The 23,490-nt window shown below is 42.5% G+C and overlaps 1 protein-coding gene and 1 long non-coding RNA gene across 2 annotated transcripts in view; both read left to right on the top strand.

Moving 5' to 3' along the window:
- Nucleotides 1-150: 150 nt before the first annotated feature.
- LOC147654949 (uncharacterized) lies at nucleotides 151-5,748 on the top strand. The gene is made up of 2 exons (XR_015283532.1): nucleotides 151-3,141; nucleotides 4,594-5,748. It is a non-coding gene; the product is annotated as an uncharacterized LOC147654949 (long non-coding RNA).
- A 10,158-nt stretch (nucleotides 5,749-15,906) lies between these two features.
- The window catches only part of LOC111927041 (visual pigment-like receptor peropsin), a 29,916-nt gene continuing 22,332 nt past the window's right edge, over nucleotides 15,907-23,490 (top strand). The window contains exon 1 of the mRNA XM_023923826.2: nucleotides 15,907-16,036. Coding sequence (XP_023779594.1) covers nucleotides 15,916-16,036 — 121 coding nt within the window. The 5' untranslated portion in view covers nucleotides 15,907-15,915. The remainder of the gene's footprint in view (nucleotides 16,037-23,490) is intronic.

Raw genomic sequence — 23,490 nt, 5'->3', positions numbered from 1 at the left:
TTTGTTTGAATGTCTTGATCAGCAATCCAGCTGGCTGGATTAGGTGATCACTGTTCAGTCCTAACAATAATTCATAAAGAAACTATGAACCGGGAGATCTAGTTACTGAATGTTGTTCCTGCATTTTTTCTTCCTTTTTTTCCTTTATAGTGTATAAAACCTGGATACCACATTCCTCATCCTAGAGCACACTACACAGGATTGTGTCCACACAGTTCTGGAACGTCTCCAGTCAGAGAGACTCCAAAGCCTCTCTGGGCAATCTGTTCCAGTGCTCAGTCACCCACACAGTAAAGAAGATTTTCCTCATGTTCAGGTGGAGCTTCCTGTGCATCACTTTCTGCCCGTTGCCTCCTGTCCTACTGCTCAGCACCAGTGAGCAGAGCCTGGCTGCATCCTCCTGGCACCTCCCTTCAGACACTCACAGCCATGGATGAGCTCCCCTCTCAGTGCCTCTTCTCGGGGCTGAACAGGCCCAGCTCCCTCTGCCTTTCCTCCTAAGAGATGCTCCAGTGCCTCAATCCCCTTTGTTACCCTCCACTGGAGCCACTCCAGGAGCTGCATGTCTCTCTTGTCCTGAGGGGCCCAGGACTGGACACAGCAGTCCAGATGTGCCTCACCAGGGCTGGGCAGAGGGACAGGATCACCTCCCCTGGCCTGCTGGCAATGCCCTTCCTAATGCACCCTGGGATTCCACGGCCTTCTTGGCCACAAGGACAGGCTGCTGGCTCATGGATGGCTTGATGGCTTGATGGCCACCAGGACCCCCAGGTCCTTCTCCACAGGAGGTCAGCCCCCAGCTTGTAGTGGTGCAGAACCCTGCATTTCCTTTTGTAGAATTCCAGAAGGTTCCTCCCTGCCCATCTGCCCAGCCAGAGTCAAGGTCCTGAAATGCTGCACATCACTCCTCCCAGCTTTGTGTCATCAGTGAACTTGCTGATGAGGCGTCTGCTCTCTCATCCAGGTCGTTGATGAACAAGTTAAACAATACTGTCACTTTGCAAGTTCTAACATGTTTCCAGATGCCTGGGTCTCAAAGCCATGTTATAGAAAACTTTTTCCCACCAAAGACTAGAGCTGGAAACAAGATATGAGAAACAGAGTCTTAGAAAGTGACTATCAACTGGTCATTCACTGGTTCATTTATGCCACACATCTCCCTAAACACATCCCTCAAACTCAGTGTTAGGAAAGGTGCTCAATTTGTATTGAGTTCAGATACAATCTTAGCAGAGGGCTCACCTTATTGGAGCTGTCTTGATGGCTTTTCCAATTGAAGACACCGAGTTGCCATCAGAAACAGGGATATCCTTTTATTTATGTCCATTCTGGAACTAGCAGTCTGAAATGGTTAAGGTTAGAACTGGGCTAGAGGTAGACCACTGAATGCTGCAATACCTCTCCAAGTAAAAAGGTGACATGAGCCGATTCCCACCTGGTCCTTATTTTCTGCCTTGGAGAGTAATTTAGTAGAATCGCTGTAACGGGCCATGGATTTCTAAGGTATGAATATTGCAGGTTACAGACGACTGTCTTTCCTTCTGTGGCATTTAAGAATAATACTGTTCAGTTCATTCTAAAACGACACCCTAAAGGACTGTTTTCTCTCAGGCAAGTGTCAGTCTGAAATGCATGTGCCTGCCACAGGATGGCAGCAATCTGTCACCACTGAAGCATCGCTCAGTTCGGGTGTTGCATCTCAAAATGAAGCCCAAAGATAAGCTATTCACACGCGATCACTTTGTGAAGGTGGTATGACAAGCACAGGAAAGGCTTTCTGTACTCTTTCTCATTATTAATTTAAGACATGGTTTACAACGTTTGTTACAATGTGATAATTTGCTTGGCTACAGAAGCTGTCCCCAGGGATGAGCTCTGAATACTTTCTCGTGTAGCAGTTGGTATGGGAGTTCATTCTGTGGAGGGTTAAATGCTGAGGGTAAGGTAAGTAACCTCTTTTTAATGCTCCCCGGTGAGTATGTATTTCCTACCAATATTTCAGGGGTTTTCACCTTTAGGTCTGTGTTTCTTCTTCCTAAGGCCATCTGAACTATACATCACTACAGTGTGATATATATATATATATATATATATATATATATATATATATATATATATAGTGTGATATATATATATTGCCCATCTGCAATATACCTTCTGTTTCCCTGGAATTCAGGGCCTGTTTGAAGACATTCAGTGCCTGGAGCCAATAATTACTATTTTCATGTGTATGTACAACTACTTACAGAGAGTTTGCTGTCATCTCTTCTGAAACAATAAATGTATTTTTATAAATCTGACTGCATGAGTCTGACTGCACTTGTAGCAGTCCCTGGTTGGTTCTGTGGTCAGTGACTTGCCCCCAGTACTGACTGGTAAAAGCAAGACTCCGTGAAAGCTAAGCGGGCTTTATTGCCATTACTATGTAAAGGATCTTGTGAAATTAAATTATTCTTCGAAGCCCTTCATGAAAGCTGAGCCTTTTGGTTAAAGAATAGTTTTAAACATCAAAAAGTGCAGGGGCAAAAATAGAATTTGTAGCCAGCAAGCTCTCTGCCCTGGAAGACAGTAAATCATGCTGCCTCCAGCCAGGGACACACATCTCCCTGTCCAGCACTGCGGACATAAGGCAGGGCATAAGGCCAGGAACAAGCCAGTCTACATGGTGGCTGATGTGAAAGGGTGTGTGAGAAAGGCAAGTGACAGACAGAAAGCCCTGGACTTCAGAGAACAGACTTGGACTCCTTCAGGCAGCTTGAGATGGGGTGCTCAGCTTCACCATGACTGAGGCAGCAAAGCAAAAGTGTAAGATGAAGGCGAATCTTAGCTTCACAATGTCAACTGTCAGGCTAATAATATTCTCATACAATGCAGTATGGAGGGCCCAATACCAGAGAAGGCATGGGACTTTCTCAAAGCTGTTAATAGCACTCTGGCAGGTTGACTTTCCTGGCTGCTTCTGCTAATCCACATAGCAATGCATAAATTGCTGTTACTGAGCATTCAAAAAAACAAAACAAAACAAAAAAAAGCTTATTTTTGTTAATTCTTTTCCTTGCACAGATGATGGAAGGTGCCCTGAGAGTCTTTGCCCAGCTATTTGATGCCATGTTCCTTTGGGGTCTGAGAAGTCATTTTCAGGTATTTGAAAGAATATATACTGAGACAGTATAATACTGGAATGACACATTTTTATATCACCAGAGTCAATAATCTGAGGATGTGCCAGGAATAATACTGAGAGAAGAAAGACTTGTGCTCTTTACTACAGAACCCTTTTTCCCATGGTGTGGGAGACATTCTCCTTCCAGTGTTGGCTGCATGTAATGGGGGTAGATTGGGACACATCCAAATCTAAAGTGACAGAAATCATACTCTTTGGTGATGGGTGTGAAGGTGCTTAAGAGTCAGAAAACAAAATATATGGAAAGCCCTGAGTGAGGTAGGAAGGGCATAGCTGAGATTTACCATGATTGAAAGTGTTAGGTCAGAGGTGGGATCAAGGATCTATTTAACAAAGCATTCCTCCTCATCCCTGAGGTTCTAGCAGGTGTACGTAAGGAGGGGGAACAATTGAGCTATTGGCAATATCTGTATGATCTCATCTGACATACAGATTTATGTTACAGATTTAAAGATTTAGGAGGATAATTGTGAATTAGGTGTGTTCTGCCAGAGCTCTCTCCACTTGCTGTTCCTGCATGGCAGTGTAGGCTTCTGAGTTGTGTACCTAGGATACCAAGGATGGCATCAAGAAGCTTCTGATAGGAGATTTCCTTCTGCTGTTCACACATGTTAGAAGGTTTTTGTTCTTGACTAACAGCTGATTGCAGTATAGGTATTCATCCATTCTCAGTCTCCTGTTGCCATCAGTTTTCATTCCCAGAAATCCCACACAGGGTAGAAAATCTAGCATTTCTGCAGAGAACCATCTTGGCTGCCATGCTGTGAATTACTTCCCTGAGTGTTCTGCTGTGGGGAAAGAAGGAACCTCATAGACAATGGAGACACAACCTTCTGTCTATGACCAATTGCTATTTTTGGGGGGGTTTGCCTCTGTCAGTTGAAATTACACAGATGCCTTTCAGTTGGACTTTCTCTTGCTCCAAGTGGAAGTGAACATTCAGTAGTAGTACTGCCACAATATGGATAGCTCTACCAACTCCTCTTTCCAGTCAGGATGTTGTAGCCATACATTTCTTGTAGCCTTTTAAAGGAAACTTCCAGTAGCCATGAGCTTTACAATTCTCCTTCTCAAGAGATACCATGTAATTGAAGGCACTATGAGAAAGCAAATATCTCTGACCTAGTATCATAAAGGAACCTTAAAACTCCCCTTAGGTACAAGCAAGGCTCGGATCGCTTCCATGAATTGTGGCCATGCCCCAAGACTGATGAGGATTTTGGGGTTTGCCTGAGAAAATAAAATGCCCTTTGTGAAAAGCCTTGGCACCCTAATGGTGCAAAATGCTGTTCAAATTTTATCCTTTATTTTTCCAGTTTACACTGGTAAAGTGACCTGAGAACTGAGAGTGTTTTGAAAACTCACTTCTTGTGTGTCTGTGAACAGTGATGGTCTCTGTTTTCTCTCAGCAGATACAGCCCTGAGTGACCTGTTCAAAGGTTTATGAGAAAAAGTGGGCAATGTGATGAAGTGCCCAGCTCCTTGGCCACGTCAAGCTGCAGTTTGGATGCAACTCCTCACCTCTTCTGACTTTGCTTGGTAGCATGTGTTCTTGCCCAAGTAAGCAGCCCATTTATTTATACACCAGGCAAACAGCTCTGTGAAGGTGATACTGCTTCTTTTGCAGTACTGAGGAACTTTGACATTTATTTACAAGATCAAAGAGACTGTAATTTTCAGGCAAGCCACTCTGAAATCCCTACTGGAGTTGTAAGTTCCTGTTTCTTCTCTAAGAAGTCACCTGCTTCCTCCTTTTCTTTAAATTCATCTCAGAGCAGAGTCCCTGCAAAGAGCATTGATGTTTTTAAACCTTCCAGGGAAAGAAGAGACAGTGTTTTCTCTTCTGTAGGTCTTACGTTGTGCTGCGTATTCCTCTTGTAGAAATGCTGTGCTCATTCACATGGAAAAGCTCCTTGTAGCTCCATATGTTTTTTCAGTGGAAGCTACTGGTACCTTTTTTGTCAAGCTTTTAATTTGAAGTTGCATCAATACCATTTTGTTACAGAGATCAACTTAGAAATGTGAAATGCTTGGAAGCTTAACAGAAAACAAAATAAAGTTTTTACATATGTCTTGCATCAATGTTTCCCACAAGGAAGACTGACATTTATAGCCTGTCTGTGTACCACCATGGCATCCTGAAGACTGCTGAGGTGATGATATCTCTATCTTCTCTAAGACTCTTGATCCCAGCCTTGTGGTGAAGACACAGACAAATAACCCCTGTCGCCCCTTTTTGATGTCCTTTTAAGAGAAGAGGCTAGGAAAGCTTATTAGTAATTCCCACTTGGCTTTATTATAAGCTGAGAAAGCTTTACCTGAAACCTCTTATAATCCTTACATCTGAAACTCTGTCACAGGTGTTGGGACTGTCACATTGCTTCAAATTTGCAAGGATGAGCAGGCTGATAGAGTGATGGCACACCTGCCTTTTATTCTTTAGGAAATGCTGCTGGAAAGAAGTCAGCTTCAAATAAACCCAGTGAATTGAAATACTCTGACTTTGTACAGGTGCTGGGTTTTGGATGGGAAAGTAAATAAATGAGTACTTCAACTCCATTAAATCCTTTGAGCAGGGACTGTAAAGAGAATCAGCCTTTCTCTACACAAAAGCCCAGGATGAGAGAGAGTGGGGTGGGCAGTGGTGCCGAGGGGAGAAGTGGAAGACGTGCTGCAAAAACACGGGCATCTTCCTGTGCTCTTGTCATCCCACCACCCCCATTCTTTGGCAAACGTGTGTGACTGCATGCAGGCTTTATCCTTTCACCTTCAAGGTGAAACCTGGGGCTCTTGCACTGGGAGTTCAAGAGGCATGAGCTGCTCCTCACAGGTGCTGGGGCTGAAGCACAGCTGGTGCTGGTGGTGGGGCTCAGGTGTTAGAAAGCCAGTGGAGCAGCAGTGCTGCCTCTCTTGCTCTGCCTCTGAGGTGCACTGTTTTGGAATCACCAGCTGACTGTGTTTCGTCTGTAGAGTAACCTATAATGTATTTATTATGTTTCCAAAATATTCTTAGGGAAGCCAAAGCCCTGAAATTTGACAGAGGTTTCTGGCATTACAATATATACAGACTTTGTGACATTTTTCACTTTCTTTCACTGGTGTTGTTGCAAATGACCACAAGTCTTGTCTTTAGTGAATAAAAGCTTAATGGAGTCAAAGTTTCTTCTGTAAAATCCCACTGCTTGTATGGATGTTCAGCTCCTTCCTCTCTAATAGAGTGAGTATGTACAATTTGGTTTTAAAATACTGTCTATACACAGTTTGTTGGCAGAAATCTGTCTGCTACAAAATGCCAAATTAAATTCTGAGCCAGAATGGAGTCCCTTCACACAACACTTGTATTCTGTGGCATAATGATGCTTCTGTTAAAACTGTTCATGTCAGGAAATAATGTCTGTGATAAAACTTGTGGGTTTTACCATATGCCCGAGATACCTGAGATTTATGCAGAATTCCGTTGGCAGTCACACAAAAGAGCCAGTAGGTATGTGGTGGCAATCCAAACCTCAGTTTGCTTTTCTAGAAATTGCACTCCTGACTTCTTCCCCAAGTTTGAAAGAAAAACTGAAGTGGTTTGTCCAAGAATAATGGTCCCACTAACTTTCCAGAGTGGGAATGTTAGAGTCATATATCCTGTTCAACAAAGCAACAAGAGACCTTTACCACTGTGTAAGCATAAATACAATGTTTGGGTCTTTTTCATATATTTTTGATGTATGGAAAAGTACTAGCCTGAAGTAAACTAAATCATATAAAGGGGGGGAAATTTCTATTTTCCTCTTTCTTGGGAGCTCAGACATAAAGACTTGTGAGTACTGATATTTTAATGCATGGATAAAAGCCTAGTATAAGAGAAGGAATAAAAGGCTAATATTTGATGTTAAGCAACAACATAGGAAGTAAGGAAAAGTGTCTTGTTGTCCATAAAACTTTATAGTCTTGTATTGATTGTGTATTGTTATATAGCTTGCAAGTGATTCTCTAAAGACTTGTACTGTTTTCAAGTGACTTCCTAATAGGTTAGATGCTTTCCAAACTCTAATCTTGATTGTGTGAGTGACATTCTCAGTATTCTGGAGATGTTCATTATCCCTGTGAGTGTGTGAGATGTGCAGGAGCATGAACTAGGTACAAGAAGGAAAACATTTGTCCTTTTCAGGATTCTGGGAGGATATGTTCTTTTTGACTTTCAAAAGAAACTTACAGGAGGCCCATAAAGGGCAAGAGTTCATAAAAAGAAGAAACCAGCATGTCTAGGATTCCTCTGATGCAGCAGTATCCTAGACTGGTCATTGTTATGAGCCGCTCCTATTACCTGCTCCTACACCTGCTGGAATGCTAATATTAAATATTTCATAGGAGTCTACAGGATGTATTTTATAATAGCAACTGGTACCTGGAAACATTGAAGTGGATTCAGCTGACAGAAGCATAATACAAGGTTAAGATTATTTATATTTTCAGTGATTTTCTCCTCCTGGTGTGTATTCTCTTAATCCAGGATCAAATTCTAATTGTGGTCAAGTCCTTGGAAAGCTCATCACTTTGAATGGAAGCTCTAGGAAGACAACAAACCTGAGGTTTGAATGGGAAGTTTCAGGGTATGAACCTTACCATGCTGTAAATTCTGGATGTTTTGTGCAAGGCAAACACAACAGTAATGACAACAGGAACCTCACAGGCTCTGTTCTTGGATGTGATGGGAAATGCAATGCTACAAAAGCACAGTTTTTGCCCTAGGTTTTGCTCTGCTGCCTGCACACAATCTCATATGAGCACGTTAAGATAAAAGTCTCTGTTGTTTTACTTGTTTGGATATTGGAGCTAAGCATGCTCAGTGTCATCAAAAGCAACCAAAAAGCATCATCCAAAAGAAAACCCACACTTTTTCAAAGTGGTAAGAATCAACCTGTGCATAATTTGACATAGCACAAGAACAGATGGAGTTAAGCAGGAGGCTTGCTTTTTTCTGTAATTTTATGTGATGAACAAAGCTTTAGTGAAGCCTATGCAGGTCTGTCCAGCCACTGCCTGATCTGTGTAACCAGCAGGCCCAGAAATGCAGTTACTGCTACTGCTAGTGATATACCACGGACTACGTACTGACACTGCAGTACTAAGGCATGTCAGCCTTGCTTTGCCTCAAATTGCCTTAGCCTGCCTGGAACTTCATTGTAGCTGGCTCAGCTGTGACAGCAGTTTATTTTAATTATCAGGTTACTATTTCCTGATTTGATCGTGGGATATAACCACGATTTTTGTACAGACAAGAATAGTGAATAATTATTTTGTGTAAAAAGAAATATTTATTCCATCATCTTAATATTGTAAGTGAAAAAAGGCCTGTCCTGGCTATTGAGGGCTGCCTGTGGCAACCCGAGATGCTGGGGAGAGGAGTGCAGACATGAAGAGGATAAGAGAAGAGGGCATGGGAATGTCAGTTAAGAGCTATGGACAGCTCAGCAGCAAACAATTAAATATAAACCTTGGACACAGGCAAAACTGGTTTATAGCTAGGGGAGGAAACAGAAAAGAGGTATACAAATTATGTAAGATATTTTTTATACAGGTCATTCAGACGTAATGTGGAGTTGCAGACCAAATTAAAAGAACAAGCTGTAAAGTAAGAAAGAAAATGTATCAAAAGAAACCCTGAGTGGGCTTTAGAAAGAGAAGGAAGAAATTGGCAATTTCAACATCGTGCTGCTTGGGCACCACCGTCATCTCTCTTTCAGAAAAAATGGAAGGAAAAATGATGTTCCCTGTAACCATTTCCTCCCCTGACTGAAGCCAACTGCCTGAAAACATAAAGAAGAGAAAGCATGGAAAGGCAAGTATTACACCAGGGAGAATGGTAGATGCTAGGAAGTATGAATTGTATTGAATAGTTACTGAGACTTTTTACCTTGTTAGTGTTCTTTATTTATTTTCTTTTGTCATAAATGAAATACATTTGAAAGGCTTTATGCTGCCTTTTTTCTTCCTCTAATTCCCTAATTTGCTGAATTCACAATAGCTTGCTTGGTCCCTAGAATGCAACCTGAAGTTTCTCCTGACATTAAAGTCCTGCTGATACATGAAGTGCTGGTGGTTTTGTTCTGCCTTTTCTGCAGAGAGTGATTTCTTCACATGAGTCAAAGTCGCAGCTCATTCAGTGCACCTGCCCCTGTTAGTGTACTCCAGAGCTTGATAAGCACAAAAACCCCAATACATTCTGCCTTTTTGAATCAATACCTAAGAAATTAAGGATCAGTTTTCACGTTTCAAAACATGTACAATTTTGAAATTGCAGGCATATGACGCAAGCCGATATTTGGGGAAAATGGATGCTCTCACTGGGCTCCCCTCCGAACTGGAGCAGTGAAACACTGCTGCAACACAGAGAGTAAAAGCACCCCAGTGACAGAACACCAGCCAGCCACTCTTTTGAACTGGGTTTGTTTAAACCTGCTACTGTAATGAGCACACCAAGGATGACTGGAATGCTTTGAAAGCGAAGTTTTACTGTAGCAGAAGCTGCAGTAATATTTTTTAAAATAAATAAATAATAAAAAACCCCAGTGCAACTCATGAAGACAGAAATAAAAGAGCTCAAATCTTGTATTCCTTGTGCCTTGTATTCCTGTATTCCTTTGTGCCTCAGAGAGGTTCCTGCCTTTTAGCCACTCTTGGGCTGCCAAGAGTGGCCCCACCTCGTATTAGGAAACTATCACCTCAGAAGCACGACTTCCCACACTTCACTTGAGATCTCTCACAAACTGATTCAGCAGCCCAGAAGGTTTTATCTTTCTTTACCATCACCTAACCTACTCGGTGGAAGTTCAGCTCAGAGCAGGGAGTTTAAATAATACAAAGCTTCAGCCACATAATTCACACAAAGTATTTTCCTTTCTCTTCAATCATCTTTCAACATGAAAGTAGAATGTATCTGAAACGTCAATGTAGCTTGTCTTAATATTAGCATCAATCTAAACAGTTTTCCTTGAGAAACAGTTAATTTAAAACTGTATATTGCAGTAATAAGCACTGACCAAACATTTTTTTCTGTCAGGTAGTTTTCTATAGTTGTCAGAAGCTGTAGAACACAACCCCTCAGAGAAAAATTAGCATTCAGGATTGATGAGAACAAGAATAATGTATGAAACAGAATAGGCTAACATCAATAGAAATCATGGCAGAAGTATGGATTTTACTATGGATTATTTATAGATATTCATTATATTCATTTATATGATGTAACCATTTTCTTAATTGGGTTTGGCAAATAAGCCAACACAGGTGAAGAAATGTGGTTTAGACATTTAAATAAAGAATGCATGGAATGCAATTGTTTTCATGCTAAAATGTCACAGCAAGGGTTAATGTCCGAGGTTAAACAGGCATGTTTTGAAATATAAGTGGTCAAGCATGTTTCACATTGTGATCTCTCTTCAGTTTAAATATTTCAGGTGTGGTTTTGTTCTACAAAATTGAACATCAGCAGCAAAAGAGCAGATTCAGGTCTTGTTCTTACAGGTAAGCAATTCCAAAAGGCAGCAGGACAGGCATTCCCATTTGTCCATTAACATGTTTTAAGCCTGACTTACCTATCTCAGGATTTTTTTTCCTTTCATTCAATGTGTGTTAGAAAAGAATCTGTGCAAATACTTTCAAGAAGTGTATTTTATTGGAACCAGGAAAAAAAAAAAAATAAGTGATCTGTATTTGGAAAGATCTTCTGTCACTGAAATAAAATGCATTTTCTGGCTACCTTGGTGAAATCCATAGGCATAACATAGGCATCATTGTGTTCATTGCAAGACTAAGTGGTGTCTTGTTGGAGTGACAGTTTTTTCATTTTCTAGTGAATATTCTAATTAAAAATGTGAAGTAAAAATTAAAATAATTTATCAAAAAGAATCTATATGGACATGTTCCAACCATTTGATTTGCTTTGAAATCCCTCAATTACATTTCTGTAAAATCTCTGAAAATTGTATGCTTTACAGAGACTAAACTGTATTTTCATTCCACAAAACCAATTTTCTATCTGGTTATCTTAACCCATTGCCTCCTTCTTCTATGGTCCTTTCCTTTAACCCATGTATAACAGGTATTGTGAAAAAATAGTTCTGTGTGAACTGACACCACCTTTCTGACATAATCATTCCTCTGGCAACTGCTCAAATCTCTGTGCTCCTCAGGGAAAACAGGTGCTTGTTAGGAACATTCATCATATGTTTTCTGTCACACACAAATTTTAATTTTTAGGATTTTTCTGTTTTTCTATATTGGAAACAGTACACTGGGTTTTAATGTAACCTGAGTTACGAGTGTGAACCTAAGGCTGAGTATGTCAGGCCAGCTAGTGCTGCTGTGATTCTTGCCTTTTTTGTACTGGTATATGTGTCACTTTGAAAGCATTTAGAGAGGCAAATAGGGAGGATTCAAAGGCTGTTGCACATTTTAGCATCACAGACAGAAGGTACTGCTGGCTTATATCTGCTCTAAATTGGCTTTGCCTGCTGCTGCGGAGACCGCTGGTTGGTTTGGTGTGTTTGTAAAATGGGTTTAATTGCCCTGTTGTGTCCTAATCCGGTCATTTCATCACTCTCTTTAGTCAGGTGTCCCGAGATATCGGTGGTTTCGGGGGGTTTCCTGGCTCACTTGCCTTCCGGCAGCCGCTGCCTGAGCCCCAGGCGCAGCGGTGATTTCAGGGATGCGTCGGGCAGGGGCAGTGCGGGACTCCCGGGGCTCTGTGCGGTTCTGGGGTGCCCTGTGCCTGCTCCCAGCCGGGGCTCGCTCCGGAGCCCTGACCCTGCTCAGGGGGTGCCAGGCCCTGCTGTCCCCACAGGTCACCCTGGGGAGGGACGGCTGAGCTTGGGGCAGCAGAGGAGGGGCCACAGTGTCCCAGGGCGAGCTCGCCTTGTTTGTGTCCCTTCTGCCGACCCAGCCCGTAGCTCCTATGGATTTAGGGAAGGGGTGCTTTAGCATCCTTTCATATCCGAGTCCATTTTTCGCATGCCTTCCCACAGTCACAGCTGTGTCAAACGCAGTAATTTCCCTGTACCACCACAGCATTTTCGTTTTCTTGTCCTTTTATAGAACTGCCCATAGCAGATGCTGCTCTAATCCTTTCAAAGCACTTTGTGAAGATAGTGAAGGCACTCGGGGATAATCTCTGTGAAGCCACTAAATTGGTCACCACCAGAGCACCGAGAGACGTGAAACTAGGCTCCTGTAATCTGCAGAGGGAGCCTTTCTCTCGTTTGGAAGCACGGTGAGCTGCAGACCCACCAAACAAACCACAGCAGTTTGCAAAGCCTCTGTTCTTCACTGGAGGATGCCACCAGAGGGAGGGAGAAAACTGCATGCCAGTCAAGGCATTAATCTCTCATAGTGTGTGATGACCGGGGTGGGGGGAAAACAATCATCAAAAAGGATGCTTAACCATGTAAAGCAGTTTACTCAGATTTCTTTTTTTTCCTTAAACACAAAAAAAATTTATTTTTTTTTTTTTATCTCTTTCTTCCTTCTCACTATTATTACAAGGGATAAGGCTTGGCAGAAGACTGTTTCATTGAAATGTAAAGTTGAAGTGGCAATGGAGCTGTGGTACCTCTATGAAGCCAGAAGAAACTCACAGCTGGGCAAAACCAAAATTCAAGTTCAGGGTATCAGGGCAAATAATATAACTTGTCTTTTATTTTGGCAAAGAGGAATAATTAGCATTGTTACTTATTACTATTTAAAGCACTTATGCCCAGAGAGGTCATATTTATGTAAACAATACAGTTCCCTCGTATGAAAACCCCTCTCTGCTGGTTGTCCCTCTCCCTGTTTAATCAAAATAGGAGGAACTAGCACTAGTGTGACAACAGACGCCAAACTCAGACTTGGAAGTCCAGGCCTGTGTCAGATGCCATGGAAAACTGCTTGTGCACAAAGGGAAGTGGTTAGCAAGCATGCTGTGCCACCTCAGCACTGCCTGTGGTCAATACCCGCTATGCTTGCCATGAGTGTGGATTCCTGCAGGGTGGGAAACAACAGCCTGTCCCAGGACACCTGGCTGCACAGAAGGGACCTGCGCGGTGTGAGGAATGCCTCATTGCAGGGAAACACCTGGGGAGCTTTCCTCTTCACTCTCACTAAGATGAGGAGTCTTGTCCAGGAGCCTTGGACTTGTCCCACAAATGGGACAAGTTGTGTTGCTGTTTCATTTCCAGCAAGAGAGTAGAGGGAGCATGGACTGGGTTTCTGCCCAGTGTGAAGTGTCATCCTTTTGTACGTCTTTCTCTTGGTAGTTGATAAAATACATTCCAATGAAGGCATGTGCATTCATGAATGGAGACTTTGTGATGGATTCTATGCTGTGGACGTCTTCTCTGACCCAAGGTCTTTGTCCTGAAAGTAAGTGATATTGCTGTGCTTTGTTATGGGCCTTCTTGAGCATTTGTGAATGTCCGTGGGCATTGCCTTCAGCAAGAACCCTATCCCTCCCCTCCATCTGAGCAGCGAGCTGATCCTCTCACAGGCGGATAACTGTCTAGAAATGGCTGCTGCAGCTCATTGCTAAAATGCGTGATTGTGCTCATGTTCCCTGGGAAAGCATCCAGGCCTTTGCTGGGGACCCAGAGTTCCCAAACAGCGACCTCAGAGAGCAGCACCACAGCAGAGAAAAGGCCACGTGTTCTGGGCTGTGGCGATGTGCCCCAGGGAAGACAAAGAGTTCCATTGTCCCACCCCAAACCCCTTGTGAAGGGCGGCCCAGGTGCTCTGATTAGGTTGAGTCCCTGGGGGGTTCTCCCTTGCTGTGTTTCTAGTGGTCCCTGACCCTGAACTCCACCCTCAAGGGTGGAGACCCTTAAGAGTTCTGTCCCTCAACAACCCCTGCTGTGCCTCTGTTCGGGGCTCTGTGTTCTGGACCTGACTTTGTTCCCATGCTGAATAAATGCTTTCATGAACCAGGAGCCCGTCTCGTTGGTGCTCTGTGCTGGTCCCCAGAATCCTGCTGCTTCCCTGGACGAGATCCTGAAGTTGCAGACTGCAACACTGGGCACGTCAGACAGCCTCATGAGAGATGTGTGCATGGTCAAGAGATGCCTGCAGTTAGGTGGGGTGGGAATATTGGAGCCAACCTGGAACCATTGTGGACACACAGCAGTGAAGGCCTTTGGCCTAAAGAACACTGCTAGGACCATTTTTGATCACTGAGCTGGTAAGTCTTGGTCACTCCACCACAGTCTGCCAAGCAGTGAACTTTAGGAAGCTTGTCAGGGTTCAGCTCCAGCTGTCTGTGGATAGATCTCACAAGGAGTCAGGAGGTGGGCTGTGGCAAGCGGCTGGGAAAATCAGGCCTGCAGAAATGTGATCTGTAGGAGCTGCCAGACCCATCCTGCAGACTTTAGGTTGGAGGAAGTGAGAGCAGCAGTCCAGTGCTGGGTACAAGAGTGAGACAAGTCAAGCTAGCAACCCTTGCAAGGCACTTTGCTTGAAGCGAGTGTGTCCTCACCTTTAGCAGGAAGGTTTCTCTCTTTCATGACAACATGGTTGTGTCTTCCTCCTCACTGTAGATCAGTGCTCTCCCCTTCCATTCTTGTCACATTACCTTTATTCCCCTCCCTTGTGGTTCCACTCCCATAACGAACACAAGGAAATCTTGACAGGAGCAGTCAGTCTGCTCCAGGAAGGACAAGTTCAGCCTGTGGACAGGGGAGATCCACAGTGATGTGCTCTGCTTCCTTCAGCTGGGTCCCACCACTGGGTCCAGTTTGCTGTCCAGGGTGAGAAGGGAAAAGCCAGTGCAAGACAGGCACAGGGATTTCAGTGCAGTGAAAATGTGTTGCTCACCAGAAAACCTTGCTGCTCCAGATGAATTAATTTAGACTCAAGTTTTTTAGTTATGGCTACAATCTGATTGGTAAGAGAGGCCGTGTCTAAACTACAATCATTGATACCTCAGAAAAGACTAGAAGTATTTCTGTCTAACTCAAATCCCATGCACTTTAACAAAACAAAATCTCGTTTTTTCAACAGTATGGGAAAAATCCCACATCATACTTGGTGCTTACTCCAAGACTGGAGGGTACTTAGCAGTCTAAATATATGATCCGAAGTGCTTAAATTTTTTTTCAACCTGTTCTGGAAATTATCTTCCCTTCTTTTTAAATTAACAACTATCCCACTGGTAAAGTAAGTGAATAGATTATTTTTTATGCTACGTTAAAGTCACATTCTCAGGTGGTGACACCTCCCTGATTTTTTTCACTGTGCCATTTTTTACTTTGTGTGAGATTTTTCCTGAATTTCATTTGAACTAAAATTCCGCTCATCTTTAATGAAGGAAAAAATGAAAGTACAGCTAGCTGAGCAGTGTATCAGTATGGTGTGGGTGTGCCTGTGAGCCTGTAGGTTATATGGTGTCACCTTATTTTAAAGGAAGTTGTCTCCTTTGTCAGATACACGCTCTTCATTACAGATTTTGCACATAGCAGTAATGAGGATAGAAGGAAATCTTCTGTCTTTTGCTGGCCACAGGTTCACAGGCTGTATTAATAGATAGGATTAGTGAAGAAGAATAGGTCAGAAGGCTGCAAAGCTCCTGTCCCTTGAGATTTCCTTCTTTAGATCATTAGTCTTATTGAGAGCTCCCTTGAATACAGTGAGCAGAAACTGAGGAAAAGGCTGGAACCATTTTATTCACCGGGACGTTCTGGGGAAGGGTGATTTCTGGGCCAGAAGCTCCACTGAAAATGTCTGTCCAGTTTTCCGCACAGGCACCCTGGAGGAACAACAACATCAGTTTTCTGACCAGAGAGGCAGCTGTAACAGAGCAAGGAGAGACAATCATAGGTTTCTACCTGTTGGCTTTAGGTAGGTATTTGGCTTGAGTGTGAAAGGAAACCTTTAAATAGATGTTTTTATCAAATTCCAAGTGATTCATTTGGGTTTTATCCCTAATGGAACACAATGGGAGAAAATGTAACTTCTTTTCCAGCAATTGCAAGATCAGAGAGGTACAGCTTGCTTTTGTTAAAAAAGAGATTTATAATCAATGCAGAAATCTTGAGGGAAAATAAATAGTCAAGCCTGTAAACTTTCAACTAATGTTCATTAAGCTTAATATGTGAGGAGATAAAAGAAGTACCTAATCAAAAGTACACGATCATTCTGTGTCTTCCTGTGTTTTAGTAGCACTGAAAAAATGTCCCCTGATTTTCAGAGTTGTGGCTGTTGACAGTCAGTTGGCATCCTACAAACATCTGGAGAGTCACAAAATTTATTTTGTGGTTCTTAATTTTAATTGTTTAATTTTAATTGTTTAATTGTACTGTTCTTGCTTTAAATGCTGGATGCATATAGAAATTGACTTCTGCAAACAGGATCTAAGAAAGATCTAGGTACTGGAACCTTATCCTGTGTTAGTCACAATATCAAGTGTTTCTTTTAGTTCTGCTGCAAGACAGATATTTTAAGTGTATAACAGGGATTTGAAAATGGCACTCAGTATAAATGCACTCTGATACCACTGAAATTTTGTTTTGTTTGCTTAAATATTAACTATTTTGGGCAGGCTTAAATTTCAAAGAAATTTCAGAGTGCAAGCATGCTAGGTAATAAAAAATTTCAACCATAGAACCTCACAGAAAAATAGAAAAAAAATTAGCTTTTATTAAATCTGTTCTTCTAAATAGCATGTACAAAAATGTTTCTGTTTTTAAATGATTGGCCTAAAAGATTTTTTTTATCCTAAACTTATTACATATTTCAATTAACTTATTAGCCCTCTGCTTACGCTTGAAAAAGGCCTGTGGAAGTTATAATGTTAAATGCTAAGTATTTTAATATGTTTACATAAGACTTTCTTTTTTTTATTGTGCTTAGAACAAAACCAGAGATTCTAGTATAAATATGTATGGCTTCTATCTTAGAAGAGCTGATTAGGAGAGTGGTTGTATAGTAAATCAGAGGTACTCCAATTTATCCCCTGTCTGTTCACATCTGCATATCCCCTTGTGAATGGCTGGGAAATGGCTGCACCACCAGCTAAAGAATTAAGCAGTTGCACTTAAGACTAGAAAGAACATCTTAGGTCAGCAAGGCCAATCCCCTGCTGAGACAATGTATAATCTCATTTACACAGCTATATGCTCCCTCATATAACTGGCTAGGGATTTTTTTGGTGTCGTTATCACTCTTCCAATTGAAATTATGTTCAAGATTTTTTTTCTCTGTTGGATAGGCGCCTTCGCCTAAATTCTTAACTAAAGTGATCACGGCAGCTTTATACAATTTTTGGTCACTCCTTTTAATTGAAGTATTTTTTTTGCCTGCAAATGACATCCTACGGTCAATCTATGCTCCTGAAGGAGCATTCCTTGAGGTCAGCCTCTGTATTCTTATATTAAGCAATTGAGGGAATTTTATTTTTTTGATTGTGGGGGCAGGGGGTAATTATATTTATTTATCTCCTCTCATAATATGTTTTCCCCTTTTCCCCTGTCATCCCAGCAGCCTTATAGCCAGGACTGAATACAGCTTCCAAGCAAGGTCTTGCCATCACTATTCATACTCATATTTGCACTCTATCAGCTCTACTGATCCCGCCCAGTATTGCCTCTGCACCACACTGGTAGTCCAAACTTCTTCCATCAATGAACCAGCAGAGATGTTCTCCTCTGATGCTTCCTGGTAGTGACCTCACATCTTCTAGCAAATAGCTAGGTGCCTGAGCCTTTAGGCTATTTGGGCTTGGTTTCATATCCTTCAGCCAAGCTTACAATTGCTTTGCATGTCATAGCTGCTGTTCTTGAAACTTACCTCAAGATTCAAAACTCAAGTTCCTTTTCCTGGAGAGTATGTACAACCAGCAATAGCACTCCTCCAAGTTAAGTGTAGCGTAGATCTGGTTAAAAATTGATGGATGTGGGTATACCTTTTGGAAATAACTTTTGAAAAGATCTATTAGTCATACATAAATCAGGAAAGTCCTAATTTCTTTTCTCCTCAAAGGTCTACCGTCACTCTCCTGCAAGCACCAGCCACAGCAATTTATAGTTATTAGTTTTATGTACACCAATAACTCGTTCTATCCAGGGAGCTGCGATGTGGCAGAACAAGTTCTCTGTCATACATTCATCCTCTTGCCCTTCTGGCAGCAGAGAAAAAAGGCCAGTCCATGCACTAGCTTCCTGTACCTCTGGTGCTTTAGGGGTCTGGGAAGACAATCTACATTTGCAGGAGTCTGTGGATACTTCCTTACACAAAACCCCAAAGATGTTCATATTTGATACTCTTGGGGTTTGGATGCCTTGGAAAATGGCTTCAGTGATTACACTTCCATAGTTATTAAATGGTATTTTTCTCTTGAATCTGTGTAGGGCAGTGCAGCTTCTTGCAAATTCTGATGTATTTTTCCAAAACCAAAGAGTATGTACTTGATTGGTATTAGCATTTTTCCAGAAGATGGGGTTCCCCTGAACTGCCTCACCTTCACGGGATCAAGTCCTAAAAACCTAACTATATTTGGCCAAGTCTTCCCAGAGTCACACATCTTGACAGAGGACATAAATGTCCAAGAACCACGATCTAACACCTTTTGCTGAGATTCTCACAGGTCACAGGTAGCACAGCTGTCATTTGTGAGAGACAGGGCACTGATGTCCATGTTGTATGTGGTACAGCAGCCAGGCACTTTTGGATCCAGATGAGAGGTCCTCAGCACCCTGCAGGGAAGCCTGATCACGGTGATGTGGCACACTGACAGCACGAGCAAACCAGCAGGAAGTGTGTGGTGCATTTTGCAAATGCCGATGGACATCAAGATCACTGCACTGCTTCTTGACACCCAAGCCACTGTTCTATCATTCTCCTTGCCAATACTTTGGCCAGAGGACCAGCAAAGTGGGGGGGGGAGGTGCAATGCCCATCCGACAACAGTGATCCATTCTTAGAGGGACAATCTGCAAGTGATAGCAACCTTACCCTGCGCCAGGTCACCTGCGTCAGCATCCTCTTTCTGCAGGCAGCACTCTGCTCCCATCCTTCCCTTCAATGAGCTCAGAACTGTCTCTAACAGACAGGTGAAAGCTTGTCCTGCTGCTGGGATTACATCTGACCCCTTTTTGCCTATGCTATAAGTGGTGCAGTACTGCATCATTCTACAGTTTAAATTACGAGGTGCAATTTAAAAGCACTGCCCAATGCTGCTGGATGCTAGACATGGGGGAAAAATATAAAGCATTTTTTGCTTCATAATTATTAAATGGAATTCTTAAGTTGTTTTTTTTTCTTGCATTTATACACAGTTTGTTCTCTATTTGTTTCCCCTAGTTCCACATTTAACTGAGCCTGTTAGAGTAAATACAAGGCATAAAAGGAAATTATAAGTCAATAGGAGAGAGTACTTATTAGAGAACAAATTCTGACTTTTTGGAGTGCTTCCATCAGAAAGGCATGCTGAGTGCATTACCAATCCCATCAGAACAGACCACAAGATCCAAACATGCCTTTAAAAGGCACACACTTCCGAATGGCAATAGTAAACTGTTACTTGACAAGTGACAGAATGAGTGTTATTTCGGGATTTTGTTTGACAGATAAATCTGAGAAGGTGGGAAAGGAAACAAGCTATTCACAGAACATTCATCCCCAAAATGATTGCATTTATTGAACAAATAATCTCTCCATGCTTTGTCAAGTCTAAAACAAGATGACTCTTCTCCTTCCTGCCAGAACTGGCAATATGCCCTGGACAGGATATTGTGTGTGTATAATTGGCAGTGAAGACTGAAAACAGAGTAGGGTCACTTCACAGTTGCAATAGTTAATGACAGCTTTGCAAATTCTCTGGATTTTATCACTGTTTTAATTAAAGTTTTCTGGGCGGAAAATCTTTTGCAGCAAGCTCTTCTGATAGGCATTTATGCTTCTGTATATGCAGTTGTGTAAGTAACTGATTTCATTCATGCCTGCTCTGCATTAAGATGCTCAATCCAGTTCCTGTCCTAGAGAAAGGCTATTTGCTGAGGAAAGAGCCTAGTTTGTCTTGTGATGCCGAGCCTCACCTTTTGCTCTCATTTCTTGAATTCTTCCACTTAAGGGATTCATATATATTTTAAACTGCATATGGCTGAGTTGCAACACCCATTTTTCTATTTCAGTCTTGCCAGATTTTACAAGAAAAGGCCGTGCAACAATGTCTAACAAGAGCAAGTCTAAGTAGAAAGCATAATAACCTATTTTGGCTGGGTACAGGTGAACAAATCTATTGGAAATGTGGATGACCAGCTCAGAGCTACCAATTCACTTGTGCCAAATTTAGTTCTCCAGAAAGAATGTTAACAATGAAACTGTATGCAACCTCAGCTGCTTATTGCTTGTTCAAAGAGCATCTCAGGTACATGAGAGAAAAACAGGGCATGTCTGAATGCACAGGCTTGAGTGATTTGATAGAAATATTTGTAAAATCATAACTTATTTTTTCAATATTCTTGGATTTAATTTCAGTGTTGTTCTCAGTTGTCTTCAGCAGAAAGATTTTCAGTCTCCTTAGTGACTCTTTCTGGCTACTTTTCTGGTGCTTTCTTTGCACAGGCTGGTGGGCATCACACTGACACAGGAGTTTGTTAATAGCAGAAGGGCTTCCAAGCAAGCTGACTTTCACCAGCTTGCTTGGCAGCTTGCCTGTACCTCCCCAAGAAATCATGGATAACAGCACCAGATTCCCTTGTGGAGTGCTTTTGGTATCTGTGGATTAAAATGCTCTCTTAGGGAGTGTTGTTCCAGGAGAAGGATTACTACTGAATTATATAGGGGTGATACGTTTTTAATACTGATGTCCATCCTATTCCTCCTACCTCACTATGTTTGCAAAACTACTTCAGTAGTTGCATATTACTTGTGTATTTTGCCATGTCAGAAGATTCAGCATCTCTCTGATGAACAACCTATTTCAGACTGTGCTTATGGGAAAGATATGGTGATCCCTCTGAACCCTATGCTGGGTGACAGTGCTCAGTTTCTACCTGGCTGCTATTTTTTTTCCTCTCTTGCCACATTTTGACCTCAGTTTAAATCTTTATTCACCAGGATTGCCTTAGTATGTTTGGTTTTTGGTTTGGGGTTTCTTCTGCATACTCTTATGGGTGAACATTAGTGACAGCTTGCAAAAGATGGAACAAGTTCCCTCAGTTGTTTCTTTTCTATCTTCTGCTTTACTGAGATGAGGCCTGGTAACATGGAGGCACTTCAAAGTTCAGAAGTTTCTTTCTGGGCTCTTGATCTACCTCTGATGTCCCCTGATGCACACACCACCTGCAGTGCAGTTGAGGTCTCTGCTCTCACTGAGAGTGTCAGAGCTATTGCTGTGCTTCCCTTGCATTTTTGACCTTCTTCCCTGCTATGCTGCCAAGGCGGGGAGGAAGGGAGAGGGGTTGTTTGGTTTGAGGCATTCTGTTGGTTGGGTGATTTTCTGTTTTGGGGTGTCTGTTTGGGGTTTTTTAAGTCAATCAGTCAATACAGACAACAACCCAGACTAGCACTGGTATCTGATGGCACAGAGAACCAGTGTCCCATAGTCACCATTCTGGTTGACACCACTTTTATGTGACCACTGATTCTGTTACTGCATGGTTTACTAAGAATTGATTTTCTTCCATTTCTTTTATTTAAAAAATCCAAATTAGTATTGTCTACTACCCAGGCTGACCATTTTAGGGACTGGTTATGCCAGTGCAGATTCTCCACTGCTGTGCTGAAAAGGACTGTGCCTACATGCAGAAATCATACTTGCTCTTATCTCCCTCAATTCTTCCCACATCTCCAACCTTAGTCTGTGAATGTAGCTCCCAGAGATTATCACAAGTGCTGTGTCTCTCTCACCTCTCATTGCTCTAAAATGTGCAGTGTTGTCTGATGTGATGTTTTGCTCAAGTTCTTCCTTAAGACACTTTAACTGAAAACTCCCTTACCCTCCAGGCTAGGGGGAACTTGCTCTGTAAATCCCAGGAAGGGCAGGTGTCTGACACTGCAGGTAGCCTTCCTGTGCATTACACTGAACTGGCAAAGTTTTGCTATTTACAAAGGCGGTTCCGTTTTGTTTTGTCTGTCATTTTAGCACTATGTCTTCATGTGGACAGGGAAAAATATTTCATACTTACTGCCTTGATAGCTGTCTTACCTTGCAGAGGGTAGAACCAACATACACGAACAGCACAACTGCTGGCGTTGAAGGCTATCCTCATTAATTCCCAAATCCCTCCTTTCCCAGTGCCCTGCTCTGCCTATAGGTATTATAGGTATTTATAATAACTAGACACAAACAAAAGTCAGAAAATCCCTGAGTTAAAGTGTATGCAGTTGTTTAAAACAAGACTTGATTAAGAAACATTGTCACCTAGTGGCCAGAATGAGATATATTTATTATTGCTGACCTTGTAACAAGGTATATATAAAATGTATCTGTATATCTCAGTGTATCATTGCACCAGTGGCTATTTCTGGTCAATACCATATGCTGACATTTCAGCTCTTCCCAGTTCAAAGGCTCTTCAGTAAACCTTGTGCATTTACTAAACAAGGCAGAGCAGCAGCAGCTTGGCAATGCTGCATAGAAAAACTGTTAAAAGTCAATTGCTCCACAGAAGAAGCAGTTCATAGAGCCATACAGAGTCTGTCCTGTCAACCACCTTCCTCCCACTCCAGAGTACCCAGGGCACCTCACTGGAGGTATCTGCCCAATCTCTTTCTTTACAGAACAGGTGCCTTGCTCTTTGGCATTTCAACTCCTGAGACTCCCACGTGGCCTGGAGATTGAGAGGTAATTTCCTCCCTTCCTAGCCACAGCAGCGTGGCAGTGAAGTTCTGGATTCTTCAGCTGGAAGTAGTGCTTCCTGAAGGAAGCCAGCTGCCCTCTTGCTACAGCATTAAACCTATCAGCCATCTTTCATCACACAGATTCCTTTGAATATCCAGAGATGTTGTGCAGTGCCATCATGTCACATCCCCCTTTTTTGTGTTTGTTCATCTCTTGCCGTGCCAATATGCAGCAGCCTCACTCTGGGGTATCTACAGCTTGTGCCTGGGCAGAGGGCTGGGGGTCAGCGCTTTTCTCCCTCAGCTGGTAATACTGGAACCTGGCACAAGCCACCAAGGTTTTGCATTCCTTATCCTGTCATAGGCAGCAGACACTCAAAAGAGGTCATGCCTTGCTCTGCCTTGCCAAGGTAAAGTGAGGCCATCAATGTCACAGGTGGCAGAGCTGGTTTGTGGGATAGATGCAGGAGCCAGCAGGGAGCCAGGGCTGCCTGACATGCTGCTCAGCCCTC

This window comes from Cyanistes caeruleus, chromosome 2, assembly GCF_971803275.1.
Source record: "Cyanistes caeruleus chromosome 2, bCyaCae1.hap1.1, whole genome shotgun sequence".
NCBI lineage: Eukaryota > Metazoa > Chordata > Aves > Passeriformes > Paridae > Cyanistes > Cyanistes caeruleus.
Note: the sequence above shows the minus strand (reverse complement) of the source record. Positions and strands in the feature narration are given on the sequence as shown.